At 41.0% G+C, this 16,953-nt stretch overlaps 2 protein-coding genes across 8 annotated transcripts in view; both read right to left on the reverse strand.

Moving 5' to 3' along the window:
• Positions 1-16,953, reverse strand: part of EXOC2 (exocyst complex component 2) — a 204,869-nt gene that overhangs the window by 164,595 nt on the left and 23,321 nt on the right. The window lies entirely within an intron of this gene.
• On the reverse strand, positions 2,718-5,429 carry HUS1B (HUS1 checkpoint clamp component B). The gene is made up of 2 exons (XM_050788819.1): positions 3,602-5,429; positions 2,718-3,565 (listed from the first exon to the last, which is right to left on the reverse strand). The coding sequence occupies exons 1-2, from the start codon at positions 4,022-4,024 to the stop codon at positions 2,885-2,887; spliced, it is 1,104 nt and encodes a 367-aa protein (XP_050644776.1). The 5' UTR covers positions 4,025-5,429; the 3' UTR covers positions 2,718-2,884.

Below are 16,953 nucleotides of genomic sequence, written 5' to 3' on the forward strand. Positions count from 1 at the left end.
AACCCTACAATGGCCTCTAAGTGCTCAAGTGAAAGCAAGAGTTTCAAGTCTCTCACTTCAAATCAAAAGCTAGAAATAAGCTTAGTAAGGAAGCCATGTCTAACGACCTGACAGCCTAAAGTCAGGCCTTCTTGTGGCAAACTATTAGCCCAGTTATGAATGCAAAGGAAAAATTCTTGATGGAAATCAAGTTACTCCAGTGAACACATGAATAATAACAAACTGAAACAGCCTTATTGCTGATACGGAGAAAGTATGAGTGATCTAAACTGAAGACAAACCAGCCACAACATTCCCTTAAGCCAAAACCTAACCCAGTGTAAAGCCCTAACTCTCTTCAATGCTATGAAGGCTTAGAGAAGCGAGGAAGCTGCAGAAGAAAAGGCTGTAGTTAGAGGATGGTTCATAAGGTTTACAAAAGAAGCTATTTCCAGAACATAAAAATGCAAGGTGAAGCAAGTACTTATGCAGAAGCTGCCGCAAATTATCCAGAAGATCTAGCTATTATAAGATCACTGATGAAAGTGGCTACACTCAATGACACATTTTCAATGAAGACAAACAGCTGGGAAGAAGATGCCATCTAGGACTTTCATAGCTAGAGAGGAGAAGTCAATACCTGGCTTCAAAGCTTCAAGGCCAGGCTGACTCTGTTGTTAGGAGCTAATGTAGCTGATGATTTTCAGTGGAAGCCAATGCTCACTTACCATTCTGAAAATCCTAGGGCCCTTAAGAATTATGATAAATCTATTCTGCCTGTGTTCTATCAATAGAACAACAGAGCCTAGATGACAGCACATCTGTTTACAGCACATGGTTTAGTGAATAATTTAAGACCACTGTTGAAACCCGATCCTCAGAAAAAAAGATTTCTTTCAGAATATTACTGCTCATGGACAATGCACTTGCTCACTCAAGAGTTCTGGTGGAGACACAAAAGGAGATGAATGTTTTCATGACTGCTAACACAATATCCATTCCGCAGTCCATGGATCAAGGAGTAATTTCATCTTGCAAGTCTTATTATTTCAGAAATAAATTTTGTACATTTATAGCTGCCATGGATACTGATTCTCTAATGGATCTTGGCAAAGTAAATGGAAAACCTTCTGGAAAGGATTCATCATTCTAGATGGCATTAAGAACACTGATGATTCATGGGAGGAGGTCAAAATATCAACATTAACAGGAATCTAAAAGAAGATGATTCCAACCAGCACGAATGACTTCAAGGAGTTCAAGACTTTGGTGGAGGATGTCACTGCAAGTGTGGTGGAAGTAGCGGGAGAACTAGAATTAGAAGTGGAGGTTGGGCATGGTGGCTCATGCCTATAATCCCAGCACTATGGAAGGCCAAGGTGGGAGGATCTCTTGAGGACAGAAGTTCAAAACCAGCCTGGTCAACATAGTGAGACTCCCTCTCTACAAAATACAATTAAAAAGTTAGCTGGGCATGGTGGCATGCACCTATAGTCCCAGCTACGGGGGAGACTGTGGAAGGAGGATTGTTTGAGCTCAGAAGTTTGAAGCTGTAGTGAGCCATGATTGTGCCACTGCATTCCAGCCTGGGTGACAGAGTAAGACCCTGATTAAAAAAAAAAAAAAAAAGTAGAGCCTTAAGGAATTGCTACACTCTTAAGATAAAACGAACAGATGAAGAGTTGCTTCTTATAGATAAGCAAAGAAAGTGATTTTTTTGAGATGGAATCTACTCCTGGTGAAGATGCTGTGAATACTGTTGAAATAACAACTAAAGATTTAGTACAGTGTATAAACTTGGTTGATAAACCAGTAGCAGGGTTTGAGAGGACTGACTGTTTTGAGAGAAGTTCTACTGTGGACAAAATACCCAAAGCATCCCATGATAAAGAGAAATCTTTCACAAAAGTCAATCGATCCAGCAAGTTCACTACCTTATTTTAAGAAACTGCCACAGCTACCTGAGCCTTCCAACAACCACCACTAGAATCGGTCAGCAGCTATCAAGAGGGAGATAAAGACCTCCCACCAGCAAAAAGATTATGACTTGCTGAGGGCTCAGATGATGAGTAGCATTTTTTACCAATGAAGTATTTTAAAATTAAGATGTGTACTTTTTTAGACATAGTACTATTGTACTCTCAACAGACTACAGTGTAATGCAAACATAAGGTTTGTATGTACTGAAAATCCAAAAACTCATCTGTCTTTATTGCAATATTTGCTTTTTGCAGTGGTGTGGAACCAAACTTGGAATATCTCTGAGATATGCCTATATTTCCTTGATTCCTAATGTGAGTATGATACATGTGAAAAATTGTGAAAAATGAATCTAATAAATAAGCAATTCAAACTATGTAGATAATAAATCTCAAAACCATGTATACTGATACATTCTTTGATATATCCTATGACAAAACACAGCTTAACAAAGAATATGTAATGCGCACACACGCTAAATACCTTTCATCTTGCAGATATATTCAGCTCTCTACATAAGAAATACCCTCGGAAAACATTTATGCATATTTTAAAATGAGAACTTTCCTGCTTTACACAGCAGCATTTTATAATAAAATACTGATGCAATTGTTTCAGGATTCAAAAATATTTATTTCATTACAACCCTGTTTTTCCCCCCGAAAAAAAGAGTTGAAGAATAATTTTCTTGTTAGAATCTTAAGCAGGAAAAAAAACCTGACAAACCCAACAAACAAAAACATAAACTACCCAACTGTTTTATCAATGCTTTAATATAAATTTTGCAAAGGAGGAAGGGCTCCACAAAATATACGCCCTGTATAAGTCAGAGAAGGTGCAAACTTTCAACCCAATTAACTCAGGGTCTGTTTCAGTTTTGAAAAGATCATAAGCTTAAAACAAGAAATCTACGCTGGCTGAATTTTTACAAAGCAGGAATGAAACACTGGAGAGAGACATCTTCTTGAACCAAAACAAGCTGAAGAAGACTATTGTCCCAAATATTGCATAAGGCCATCGTGGGATTTATTTGTTGTCCCTCCAAAAACTGCAGGAGCTTCCGATTATCCACCCGCACTTGCACCATGCTCTCCAGGTCTCTGTGTGGAGGCACACCAGCCGACTCCGGAGGGTTTCCAAGATTTTTAAAGTAACTTTTAATGGACACCACCTCCGTCTCCATACTCAGGGTCATCCTGCCCCTGAGGTTTGCTTCCACCAGCACGTGATCGCCCACGTTCGCCATTCTCTCCACGATGCTCCTCAGCGTCCTCCAGCGCGGCAGGTGGATGCTCGCGTCGGCGGCGCGCAGGCTGGGCGGCGGGCAGTCTCGCCACGCTCTCCGGGGAAGCACCTGCACGGGCAGATCGTGCACCACGCTGCGAGCGCGGCCCAGGGGCGAGGCCAGCGCCACCGCCACCGTGAGGCAGGGGCGGCGCCTGTGGGTCAGCTGCAGCTTCAGGGAGGACGCGCCCGCCGCGCTTCTCGCCGCCCTGGACAGGTGCTCCGCCGTCAGCTCCAGGTGGATCTCATCGAGCTCTTCCGAGACACCTTCCATGTGAAACTGCTGGAAGGCTCCCCGCCGCACCTCGCACCACAGCCCGGCCTCGCACCACAGCCCGGCCTCGCACCACAGCCCGGCCTCACGGAGGCCGCGGAAGCCCGCGGGGCCGAAGCACAGGCTGTCAGGGCGCACGCGGAGCACGCAGACCTTCGCCAGCCTGGCGACGGTGCCGCTGACGTGGATGAACAGCTCTAGACGGCCCTTGCCGGTGATCTTCGCGCGAAACTTCATGACGCCACAGCGAAGGCAACTCGGGGCCTCTGAGGGGAATGCCGCGTGCCACAAGTCCTTCCGGTCCGCTGGGGTCCCCGGCGCTGCCCTCCCCGCCCTCCCTCCGGGCCCCAGCAGGGCAGGCACTCGGGTTCCGGGCTCTGTTCTGGCTTCCACAGCCCCAGGCCTGGAGCCGACGCCGGGCGGGCGCGCCAACGCCGTTCTCACCTGCCCGCCAGCCCTCTCACAAAACGCTTCCGTTTCCGCTCCGGTTATGAGAAGAGCAGGCATTCCACTGCTGACACTCCTCAGTATTCTCGCCACTATGAAGACAAAGTCATCACTCACATAAATTAACCACTTTTAATCTCTATGGCATACACACTGATACCATCTTCATCAATCGTACATAAAGATATAGTTCCACAGGTCGTACGAAATTATAGCATACTAGGCACACATTTTACAACCTCATCTTCACACATTAAATATGTAACAGGCATCTCTCCATGTTGGTGAAACAAATCTACATCATTTTCATGGCTGCTCAGTTTTCCAATGTATAGAGTTAGAATACAAGTGGCATTGAGATGATTTCCAATTTTTTGCTATTATGAACACAATGAATATTTTTGTACAAAATAGTTTTGCCCATTTACCCAAGTATTTCCTTGCGTTAAATTCCGAAGTGAAGTGCTGGTCAGTGAATGCACTTTTAAAATCTTAATAAATATTTTCAAACTGGTCTGCAGAAAGCTGCGTGAACACTCTAGCCCACCAGCAACACTGGGTATTAGCAATCTGTTTCATCTGTGGCACTCTGGCAGGCAAAAAAAAAAAAAAAAAAAAAAAAAATTCAACTTGCACTGTGTGTGAATTCCATTTTATGGCCTTCGCATCTTTTTATTGAGTTTATTTTTCTTGATTTCAAGATATCTAGCAAGAACATTAACCCTCTGTCCATTACATGTACTGTAAATATCTTCCCCAGTTTATCATGTGACTTTTCACACTGTTTTTGGTACTCTTTGCTCTTGGGAAATATTGAATCTTTTTTTATGTCAAACCTATTGACCTTTTCTCTACTACTTCTAGGGTCATGCTTTCAAAGTCCTGTTTCTGGTACTTTAATGTTACCTGTTTTTATGACTTAGTTGTTTGACTCAGTTGAAATCTTGCAGTACCGAATACCTAGCTGATACACACAATTCACTAAACAATCCACTTCTCCACTAATCTGAAATGTCAATTTTATTTTAGACAAAAAATTCTCATTTTTGCCTCAATGTTTCCTGGCCCTCTCTATATTTTCTCCCACTGCCCTATCTTGCACCTGTACCAGTGATTTAATTTCCATATTATATTTCAATATCGAATAGGACAATCTTTCAGAACTTCTCTCATTCTCTCACAGATATTGCTCCAGAGGAACTCTAAAATATTTTGTCAGAGTCTAAAAATAATCTTCCTGGAATTTTGCTGGGAATTATCACCACCCTGACATAGTACATACTTACACTTCTTTGTTTGCTGTCTAGCTCTAACCACAATAATGTAACTTAGAGGAGTTCTTATTTGTTCCGTATACCACTGGACAGCCAGCATTTAGAACAGTATCTGCCATGCAACTGGTATTCAACACAAATTTTTACATGAATGTATGAAATGTATAAATTGCAAGGTAATTTCAGGATATTTTGTATATATAAAAAAAAATATATATATATATATATATATATATATTTTTTTTTTTTTTGAGACAAAGTCTGACTCTCATCACCCAGGCTAGAGTGCAATGACGCGATCTCAGCTCACTGCAACCTCTGCCTCCCGCCTCGGCCTCCTGAGTAGCTGGGATTACAGGTGCCTGCCACCATGCCCAGCTAATTTTTGTATTTTTAGTAAAGATGAGGTTTTACCATGCTGGCCAGGCTGGTCTCCAACTCCTGATCTCAAGTGATCTGCCCGCCTTGGCCTCTCAAAGTGCTGGGATTACAGATGTGAGCCACCGCGCCTAGCCAGGATATTTAAAATATTTACATTAAATCCTCCCACTTATTCAAACCATTTTTTTGACTGTCAATGAATTATTCAGTTCTGTTCTTGGGGAGTTCACATAATATATAGTATCTTGAAGTCAGTCAAGTCACTGAGCTCTCCTGAAATAATTTTTCAACTGATCTTTTATGTTTCTTATGTAGAAAATCTTACTATCTTCATGTACTATAATTATGGTTTTTACTCTTCAAGGTTTATGTCATTTATTTAACTGACATTGTGTTTGATGTAGTTTTCAAAACACTGCTGAATAACAGTGGTACTAGCATCTCTGTCTTATTTGTAACTAATGAGGAATCCTCTAGAGCAGTGTTTCCCAAATTGTCATTAGTGCCCCCAAGAGTCTTTTTAGGTTTTTTCCCTAATTGCCCTTCATGAAATTTTATTAATAATACCATTAATATAATATATATCTGTATTATATACTATATGTATATCTTTACTTTATGTCAAGATTTATTTTGTCCCCTCAAGAATTATTCCTCCTGTTGATAATCCATGCTTTAACATTTCACCATTAACATGATGTTTGCTATTAATACTTTATTATGCAAACAAAATATTTAGTCTTAATTTCTTGGGGTTCTACTTTTAAAATTAGGAATGGATATTAAATTTTATCAAATAGTTTTTCATCATCCTTCAAGATAATTTTTCACCTAATATAGCAAATTAAAGTAATAGATTTCCAATTACTGAATTACTGTATAATCTAGGAATAAACAGTACTTGGTTCCATGTTCCAGTCCTTTAAACACTCCTGGATTTGATTTACTAACATTTTACTTAGGAGTTCTACATCTTTAATTGTACTTGTAATTGGTCTAGAATTATCTTCTCTTGTACTATTAATTTGCTTTTGGTATCCAGACATATTCAACATTTCAATATTATTGGGCTGTTCTATATCCACAGCAGCTATGTTTCACTTACAGAAAGAATGTGAAGTTTCCCATACTTGTCACCTTATAGTAGCTTAAATAGTATAGGAATAATCTGTTCCTTGTAGGTTTCCTATAAGTAGCTTCTAAAACCATCTATTTCTAGTGCCTTGCTGGGTATGAGTATTTGGGAATTTCTTTCATGCTTCTATGTCCGTATGTCTTAAGACAATTTTACTGTATTTTGAGAAAGTCAGAAATGTCATTTTGATTTTCAAATTTAATATGCTTTTATATGTAAAAATCTATTTTCTCAGAGTTAGATGTGCCAATCAATGACTGTTTTACTAATTTTTATAGTCTTTGATGTAAGTTGTCAATTCTATTTTCTTTTTTCAGAAGAACCATGATCAAATTCATCACTTTCCACTTCAGTATTAACTCCTTTTTGCATTTTGCTATTTCCTTCCTACCTTTCTGGACTGAACACTTAGTCCATTTGTTTTCATTCTCTTTGCTTAATAACATTTAGAGCCACTATTTTTCCTACCTGTAGCTTTGATCATATAGCATTATTAAATAAAATTATGAAAAGCCACTGATTTGAACTGAGTTGCTGCATTACACCCAACAGAGCAACTCAAAATGGAGTCACTCATGCTAGGTTTCCAAATCACAAACCAAAATCTAAACTGTTTACCTGTAATATCTGACCTTGCAGGAAATCTTGAGGAATGCACTAAAGTTTCTTTTGTCGAATCTCTTTATTTACTTATTTAGTGAGCTTCCCTGATGCACATTTTAGATCAAGAGTCAGGAAACGGATTTAGGGGGACAGATCATTGTGTCAACAGGAGGCAGGACTAGATCGCAGGCCCAGACAGAGCAGCATGGGAAGGCTTGCATTGTGAATTTTAGCCCCAGATTGACTGCAAGAACAATACCAGTAATCTCAGACCCTCTGAAGGAAGTAAACTGCTCTTGCAGGACCCAGAAGACAATCCAAATACTGTGACTGCCCCAGCTGTGGAAGTGGGAAAGGGGGAACTTCCTCTCCCAAACACACACTCCCACTGAAGACGCTGAAGGTCTGTTTGCAGGAGAAGTTTCCGACTTTACCTGGAGCTGAGTCAATGTGGAGAGGCGAGTGAAATACAGTGGTAGAGGAAGCAGCAGAAAGGCCCTGGGAGCTCACTGTGTCCCCTTGCAGGTCATTCCTGCCTGGCACCACAGGGATTCATCTGGAAGGTGGCCTGAGGAGCAGGGGGTGCAACTCCACAGGGAGAAGGAAATCTCTAACTGAACTTTGTAACAATTTGAACGGAGTGAGAAGCCTCCTGGCCAGAACTTGGGAGAGGACGCAAATCCGGTGTGCAGACTCCACAGGCAGGGAGAGAACTCAGCCTTTTTAGTTCACAGCTGGGAGGCAGGTAGCCTGGGGCAGATTTTTAAGCCTATCTTGCCACTCGGGGCTGTTGTGGGGGGCACGGTGGTTGTGAGACCAGCCCTTCAGTTATGCGTGGGAGCTGGGTGAGGTCTGTGACTGCAGGCTTTCCCCCACTTCACTGACAAACTGCATGACTCAGCAGAGACAGCCATAATGCCAGGTACACAACTCCACCCCCATCCCCCAAGACTCACCCATCCCCATTCCCCAATCCCCCACCCCCCCTCCCACCCCCCCCCCCCACCCCCACCCCCCACCACCCTCCGCCGCCACCTGATTGTCCTTCCCTACCCAACCTGGTAGCCGAAGACAAAGGACACACAACACACAATCTTGGGAGTTCTAGGGCCCCACCCACCGCCTGTCCCTCTCCACACTACTACAGCTGATGCTTTCTGGAAAGCACCACCTGGCAGAAGGCCAACCAGCACAAAAATAGAGCATTAAACCACCAAAGCTAAGGACCCTCCTCACGCAGTCCACTGCACCTTCTGCCACCTCCACTGGAACAGGCGCTGATATTCACGGCTGAGAGACCATAGATGGTTCACATCACAGGACTCTGTGCAGGCAACCCCCAGTACCAGTGCAGAGCCGGGTAGACTCGCTAGGTGGCTAGACCTGGAAGAGAGACAACAATCATGCAGTTCGGCTCACATGAAGCCACATCCACAGGAAAAGGGGGAGAGAACTACATCAAGGGAACACTTTGTGGGACAAAAGAATCAGAACAACAGCCTTCAGCCCTAGACCTTCCCTCTGACAGAGCCTACCCAAATGAGAAGGAACCAGAAAACCAACCCTGGTAATACGACAAAACAAGTCTCTTCAGCATCCCCCCAGAATCGCACTAGTTCACCAGCAATGGATCCAAACCATGAAGAAATCCCTGATTTACCTGAAAAAAAATTCAGGAGGTTAGTTATTAAGCTAATCAAGGAGGGATCAGGGAAAGGCGGAGCCAACGCAAGGAAATCAAATAAATACAAAAAGTGAAGGGAGAAATATTCAAGGAAATAGCTTAAAGAAAAAACAATCAAAAATTCAGGAAACTTTGGACACATTTTTAGAAATGTAAAATGCTCTGGAAAGTCTCAGCAACAGAATCGAACAAGTAGAAGGAAGAAATGCAGAGCTCGAAGGTCTACAAATTAACCAATCGAACAATGACAAAGAAAAAAGAAGAAAATATGAACAAAGTCTCCAAGGAGTCTGGGGTGATGTTAAATGACCAAACCTAATAATCAGTATTCCTGAAGAAGACGACAATTCTAAAAGCTTGGAAAATGTATTTTGGGGGAACAATCATGGAAAACTTCCTCAGTCCTGCTAGAGACTCAGACATCCAAATACAAGAAGCACAAAGAACACCCAGGAAATTCACTGCAAAAAGATCATCACCTAGGCACACTGTCATCGGGTTATACCCAGTTCTGACTAAGGAAAGAGCTAAGACTAAGAGCTGTGAGACAGAAGCACCAGGTAATCTACAAAGGAAAACCTATCAGAGTAACAGCAGATTTCTCAGCAGAAAGCCTACAAGCTAGAAGGGTTTGAGGCCCTATCTTCAGCCCCCTCAAACAGAACAATTATCAACCAAGAATTCTGTATCCACTGAAACTATGCATCATATATGAGGGAAAGATACAGTCTTTCAGACAAACAAATGCTGAGAGAATTTGCCATTACCAAGCTAGTACTACAAGAACTGCTAAAAGGAGCTCTAACTCTTGAAACAAATTCTGGAAACACAACAAAACAGAACCTCTTTAAAGCATAAATCACACAGGACCTATAACAAAAATGCACGTTACAAAGCAAAAACAAACAAAAAAAACAACAAAAAAACAAAGTACACAGGCAACAGCATGATGAATGCAACAGTACCTCACATTTCAATACTAACATTGAGTGTAAATGGCCTAAATGCTCCACTTAAAAGATACAGAACCACAGAATGGATAAGAACTCACCAACCAATGATCTGCTGCCTTCAGGAGACTCAGCTAACACATAAGGACTCACATAAAGTAAAGGGGTGGAAAAAGGCATTTCATGCAAATGGACACCAAAAGCCAGCAGGGGTAGCTATTCTTATATCAGACAAAACAAACTTTAAAGCAACAGCAGTTAAAAGAAAGGGGAAATTACGTAATGGTAAAAGGCCTTATTCAACAGGAAAATATCACAATCCTAAACATATATGCACCTAAAACTGGAGTTCCCAAATTTATAAAACAATTACTAATAGACCTAAGCAATGAGACAGACAGAAACACAATTAATAGTAGGGACTTCAATACTCCACTGACAGCACTAGACTGGTCATCAAGACAGAAAGTCAACAGAAACAATGGATTTAAATGATACCTTGGAACAAATGGACTTAACAGATATATACAAAACACTTCATCCAACAACTGCAAAATATGTATTCTATTCAGCAGCACACGGAACCTTCTCCATGACAGACTATATGATAGGCCATAAAATGAGCCTCAATAAATTTAAGAAAATTGAAATTATATCAAGCACTCTCTCAGACCACAGTGGAATAAAACTGGAAATCAACTCCAAATGGAATCTTCAAAACCATGCAAATACATGGAAATTAAATAACCTGCTCCTGAATGAGCATTGGGTCAAAAACGAAATCAAGATGGGAATTAAAAAATTCTTCGAACTTAATGACAATAATGAAACAACCTATCAAAACCTCTGGGATACAGCAAAGGTGGCGCTATGAGGAAAATTCATAGTTCCAACCACCTGTATCAAAAGTCGGAAAAAGCACAAACAGACGCTCTAAGGCCACACCTCGAGGAACTAGAGAAACAAGAACAATCCAAACCCAAACCCAGCGGAAGAAAGGAAATAACCATGATCAGAGCAGACTTAAATGAAACTGAAAAAACAACAACAAAATACAAAAGATAAATGGAACAAAAAGCCAGTTCTAGGACGCTGAGGCAGGAGAACCGCTTGAAGCCGGGAGGTGGAGGCTGCAGTGAGCCGAGATCATGCCACTGCACTCCAACCTGGGCACCAGAGCAACACTTTGTTTCAAAAAAAACAAAAGCTGGTTCTTTGAAAAGATAAATAAAATTGACAGACCATTAGCATGATTAACCAACAAAAGAAGGCAGAAAATCCAAATGATCTCACTAAGAAATGCAACAGGAGATATTACAACTGACACCACTGAAATATGAAAGATCCCTCAAAGCTACTATGAACACCTTTACACACATAAACTAGAAACCTAGAAGAGACGGATAAATTCCTGGGAAAATACAACCCTCCTAGCTTAAATCAGGAAGAAATAGATACCCTGAACAGACAAATAACAAGCAGCAAGATTGAAATGGTAATTTAAAAATTACCACCAAAGAAAAGTCCAGGACCAGAGGGATTCACAGCAGAATTCTACCAAACATTCAAAGAATTGGTACCCATCCTTTTGACACCATTCCACAAGACAGAGAAGGAACCCTCCCTAATTCATTCTATGAAACCAGCATCACCCTAATATCAAAACCAGGAAAGGACATAACCAAAAAAGAAAACTACAGACCGATATCCCTGATGAACATAGATGCTAAAATCCTTAACAAAATACAAGCTAACTGAATCCAACGACATATCAAAAAGATAATCCACCATGATCAAGGGGGTTTCATACCAGGGATGCAGGGGTAGTTTAACATACACAAGTCAATAAATATGACGCACCACATAAAGAGAATTAAAAGCAAAAATCACATGATCATCTCAATAGAGACAGAAAAAGCGTATGACAAAATTCAACATCCCTTTATAATTAAAACTCTCAGCAAAATTGGCATACAAACGACATATTTAATGTAATAAAGAACATGTATGACAAACCCACAGCCAACATAATACTGAATGGGGAAAAGTTGAAAGCATTCCCTCTGAGAATGGGAACAAGACAGGGATGCCCACTCTCACCACTCCTCTTCAACATAGTACTGGCAGTCCTAGCCAGAGCAATCAGACAAGAGAAAGAAATAAAGGCGTCCAAATCAGTGAAGAGGAAGTCTATCTGTCACTGTTTGCTGAAGATATTATCATTTACCTTGAAAACTCTAAGGACTCCACCAGAAAGCTCCTAAAACTGATAAAAGAATTCAGCAAAGTTTCCAGATACAAAATTAATGTACACAAATCAGTAGCTCTTCTATTCACCAACAGCAACCAAGTGGAGAATCAAATCAAGAACTCAACCCCTTTTACAATAGCTGCAAAAATAAATAAAATACTTAGGAATATGCCAAACCAAAAAGGTAGGTCTTTCAGAAGACCTCTACAGAGAAAACTACAAAACCCTGCTGAAAGAAATTGCAGATGACACAAAAAAATGAAAACACAACCCATGCTCATGGATGAGTAGAATCAATATTGTGAAAATGGCCATACTGTCAAAAGCAATCTACAAATTCCATGCGCTCTCCATCAAAATACCACCATCATTCTTTTTTTTTCTTTCTTTTTCTTTTTTTTTGAGACGGAGTCTTGCTCTGTCGCCCAGGCTGGAGTGCAGTGGCCGGATCTCAGCTCACTGCAAGCTCCGCCTCCCGGGTTTACGCCATTCTCCTGCCTCAGCCTCCCGAGTAGCTGGGACTACAGGTGCCCACCACCGCGCCCGCCTAATTTTTTGTATTTTTTAGTAGAGACGGGGTTTCACCGTGTTAGCCAGGATGGTCTTGATCTCCTGACCTCATGATCCGCCCATCTCGGCCTCCCAAAGTGCTGGGATTACAGGCTTGAGCCACCGCGCCCGGCCTAATACCACCATCATTCTATACAGAATTAGAAAAAACAATTCTAAAATTCATATGGAACCAAAAAAGAGCCCACATAGCCAAAGCAAGACTAAGCAAAAACAACAAATCTGGAGGTACCACACTACCTGATTTCAAACTATCCTATAAGGCCATAGTCACCAAAACAGCGTGGTACTGACACACAGACCAGTGGAACAGAATAGAGAACCCAGAAGTAAAGTCAAATACTTACAGCCAACTGATCCTCGACAAAGCAAACAAAACCATAAAATGGGGAAAGGACACCCATTTCAACAAATGGTGCTAGGATAACTGGCTAGCCACATGTAGGAGAATGAAACTGGATCCTCATCTCTCACCTTATAAAAAAGTCAACTCAAGGTGGGTTAAGGACTTACACCTAAGACCTGAAACCATAAAAATTCTAGAAGATAATGTTGGAAAACCCCTTCTAGACATTGGCTTAGACAAGGATTTCATGACCAAAAATCCAAAAGCAAAGACAGTAAAAACAAAGGTAAATAGCTGGGACCTAATTAAACTAAAGAGCTTTTGCGTGGCAAAAGAAACAGCAGAGTAAACAGACAACCCACAGAGTGGGAGAACATCTTCACAATCTATACATCTGACAAAGGACTAATATCCAGAATCTACAGTGAACTCAAACAAATCAGTAAGAAAAAAAAACATTCCCATCAAAAAGTGGGCTAAGGACATGAATAAACAACTCTCAAAAGAAGATATACAAATGGCCAACACACATATGAAAAAATGCTCAACATCACTAATGATCAGGGAAATGCAAATCAAAACCACAATGCGATACCATCTTACTCCTACAAGAATGGCCATAATCAAAAAATCAAAGAATCAAAACACAGTAGATGTTGGTCCGGATGCGGTGAACAGGGAACACTTCTACACTACCGGTGGGAATGCAAACTAGTACAGCTGCTCTGGAAAACAGTGTGGAGATTCCTTAAAGAACTAAAAGTAGAACTACCATTTGATTGAGCAATCCCACTACTGGGGATCCACCCAGAGCAAAATAACTCAATACTCAAAAAAGATACCTGCACACACGTTTATAGCAGCACAATTCACAATTGCAAAATCGTGGAAAACCCAAATGCCCATCAATCAATGAGTTGATAAAGAAACTGTGGTATGTATATACGATGGAATACTATGAAGCCATAAAAAGGAATGAATTAACAGCATTTGCAGTGATGTGGTTGAGATTGGAGACTATTATTCTAAGAGAAGTAAATCAGGGATGGAAAACCAAACATTGTATGTTCTCACTGATATGTGGGATCTAAGCTATGAGGATGCAAAGGCATAAGAATGATACAATGGACTTTGGGTACTTGGGGGGAAGAAGGGGAGGGAGGTGAGGGATAAAAGACTACAGGATATGGTGCAGTGTATACTGCTTGGGTGATGGGTGCACCAAAATCTCACAAATCACCACTAGAGAACTTACTCATGTAACCAAATACTACCTATATCCCAATAACTTACAGAAAATACAAATAAAAATAAGAGTCAAGAAATTATAGTCATCAAGAGAAATCTAGTCTGCTACCTATTCTTGTGAATAAAGTTTTATCAGAACACAGCCACATTCATTTGATTCCAAGTCATTAAGGCTGCTTTCTCACTAAAAGAGTACACCTGAGCAATAGCAACTGAGACCTCATGGCCAAAAACTACTACATTGCCCTTCACAAAAAGAGTGTGCCAATTCGTTAGGTGATGGTAAGTCAGCATCCTTTCTCCCAATAACATTCTCACATGAAACATTTTCAGCTGTAACTCCTTAATTTTCAGATGTAGAAGACACTTCTCTTGTTTCCAGCACTGGTATTTTCCTCATATTGACTGGAATATATCAGAAACTAGGAGGAAAAGTCAAAGCCACTGGAAAATACGTAAAGCCATCTTCACCATGGGAGTCATACTGATGCAAAACTGAGCAAATGATTCAAATGTTACTTATGTTTACAACAGGAACTTCAAAAACTGTTCAGCATCACTTCCAGAAAATTTAGGTCTATTAAATTATTATTTAGAATTGGGAAACTTGGTGCTTTGCTGTTTTGTTTTGGCACTTTACAACTTTTTTTTCTGAGCAGTTTTATTAAGTTTACAGAAAAATTAAATTGAAATTAGGGTTTCCATCTACCCCTTCGCTACCAGTCCCTCCTGTTTCCTCTGTTATTAACATCTTGCATTAGTGTGGCCGCTGTTATATAACTGATGAGCCAATACTGATGCACCATTAACTAAGTTCCACAGTTCACACTGGGGCTCTTTGTGTTGTACATTTTATGAGTTTTGACAAATGTATAACTTATAATTGCATGTATCCAATATTACAGTATCATACCGAATACTTTCACTGCCTTAAAAGTCCCATTTTCCCTCTTCTCTTAGCATAGCAATTATGTTAAAAAAAAAAAAAAACATTTTTTCAGTGGCTATCTTAGAGTTTGCAATATGCATTTATAACTACACCAAGTTCACTCTCAAATAACACTTTCCCCATTCATGGATAGTGGAAGTACCTTGTAACAGTATTCCCACTTTCTTCTTCTCATCCCTTACAACACTGGTGTCATTCATTTTAATTATCTATAAGCTATAATCACCATACGTTTTGTTGCTGTTATTCTTCAGAACTGTTGTCTGTCAGATCAATTAAGAAAAACTATTTTACCTTCATTCATCTACAATGCTCCTCCTTTCTTCGTGTAGATCTGAGTTTCTAATCTACATCATTATCGTTTTGTTGTTTTTTGATGAATATCTTTTAGTGTTTCTTACAAGGACGGTTCACTGGTAACAAAGTTCCTCAACTTTTGTTTATCGGAGAAAGTATTTCTCATTTGCTTCTGAAGGATAATTTCATTTGTATACAGAATTTGATGGTGATAAGTGTGACGACTGGAAGAAGACGTACCCAGACAGCGGAGCTGGTAAAGCATTATTTCTCGGTGTGTCTGTGAGGGTGTCTGGGGAAGTAACTGGCATTTGAATCAGTGGACTGAGTAAGAAAGCTCTGTTCTCACCCATTGTGAGCAGGCACCCCAAAGCCGGTTGAGGGTCTTGATCGAAAAGGCAGAGAAAAGGCAAATTCTCTCTTTTCTGGAACTGGGACACCCATCTTTTCCTGCTCTTGAATCACCAGAATGCCACGGTCTTCTGAGCTTTGGATTCCCAGGCTTATACCAGTGACCCCCCACCCCTCAGGTTCTGAGGCCTTTGACCTCACACTGACAGACACACTGTAGGCTCCCCTGGTTCTGAGGCCTTCAAACTTAGGCTTGCCAACACCTGTCATGGGACTTCTCAGCCTCCACAGTCATGTAAGACAGTTCCCCTAATAAATTCCCATCCATCCATCCATCCATCCATCCATCCATCCATCCATGCATCCATCCATCCATGCATCCATCCATGCATCCATCCATCCATCCATCCATCCATCCATCCATGCATCCATCCATGCATCCATCCATCCATCCATCCATCCATGCATCCATCCATGCATCCATCCATCCATCCATCCATCCATCCATGCATCCATCCATCCATCCATCCATCCATCCATCCATCCATCCATCCATCCATGCATCCATCCATCCATGCATCCATCCATCCATCCATGCATCCATCCATCCATGCATCCATGCATCCATCCATCCATGCATCCATCCATCCATGCATCCATCCATCCATCCATCCATCCATCCATCCATGCATCCATCCATCCATCCATCCATCCATCCATGCATCCATCCATCCATGCATCCATCCATCCATCCATCCATCCATCCATCCATCCATGCATCCATCCATCCATCCATCCATCCATCCATGCATCCATCCATCCATCCATCCATCCATCCATCCATCCATCCGTGCATCCATCCATCCATCCATCCGTATCCTGTTGATTCTGTTTCTCTGGAAAGCCCTAATACACTGGGTTTTTTTCTTTCAGCACTTTATTTCACTTCA

This window comes from Macaca thibetana, chromosome 4, assembly GCF_024542745.1.
Source record: "Macaca thibetana thibetana isolate TM-01 chromosome 4, ASM2454274v1, whole genome shotgun sequence".
Taxonomy (NCBI): Eukaryota; Metazoa; Chordata; class Mammalia; order Primates; family Cercopithecidae; genus Macaca; species Macaca thibetana.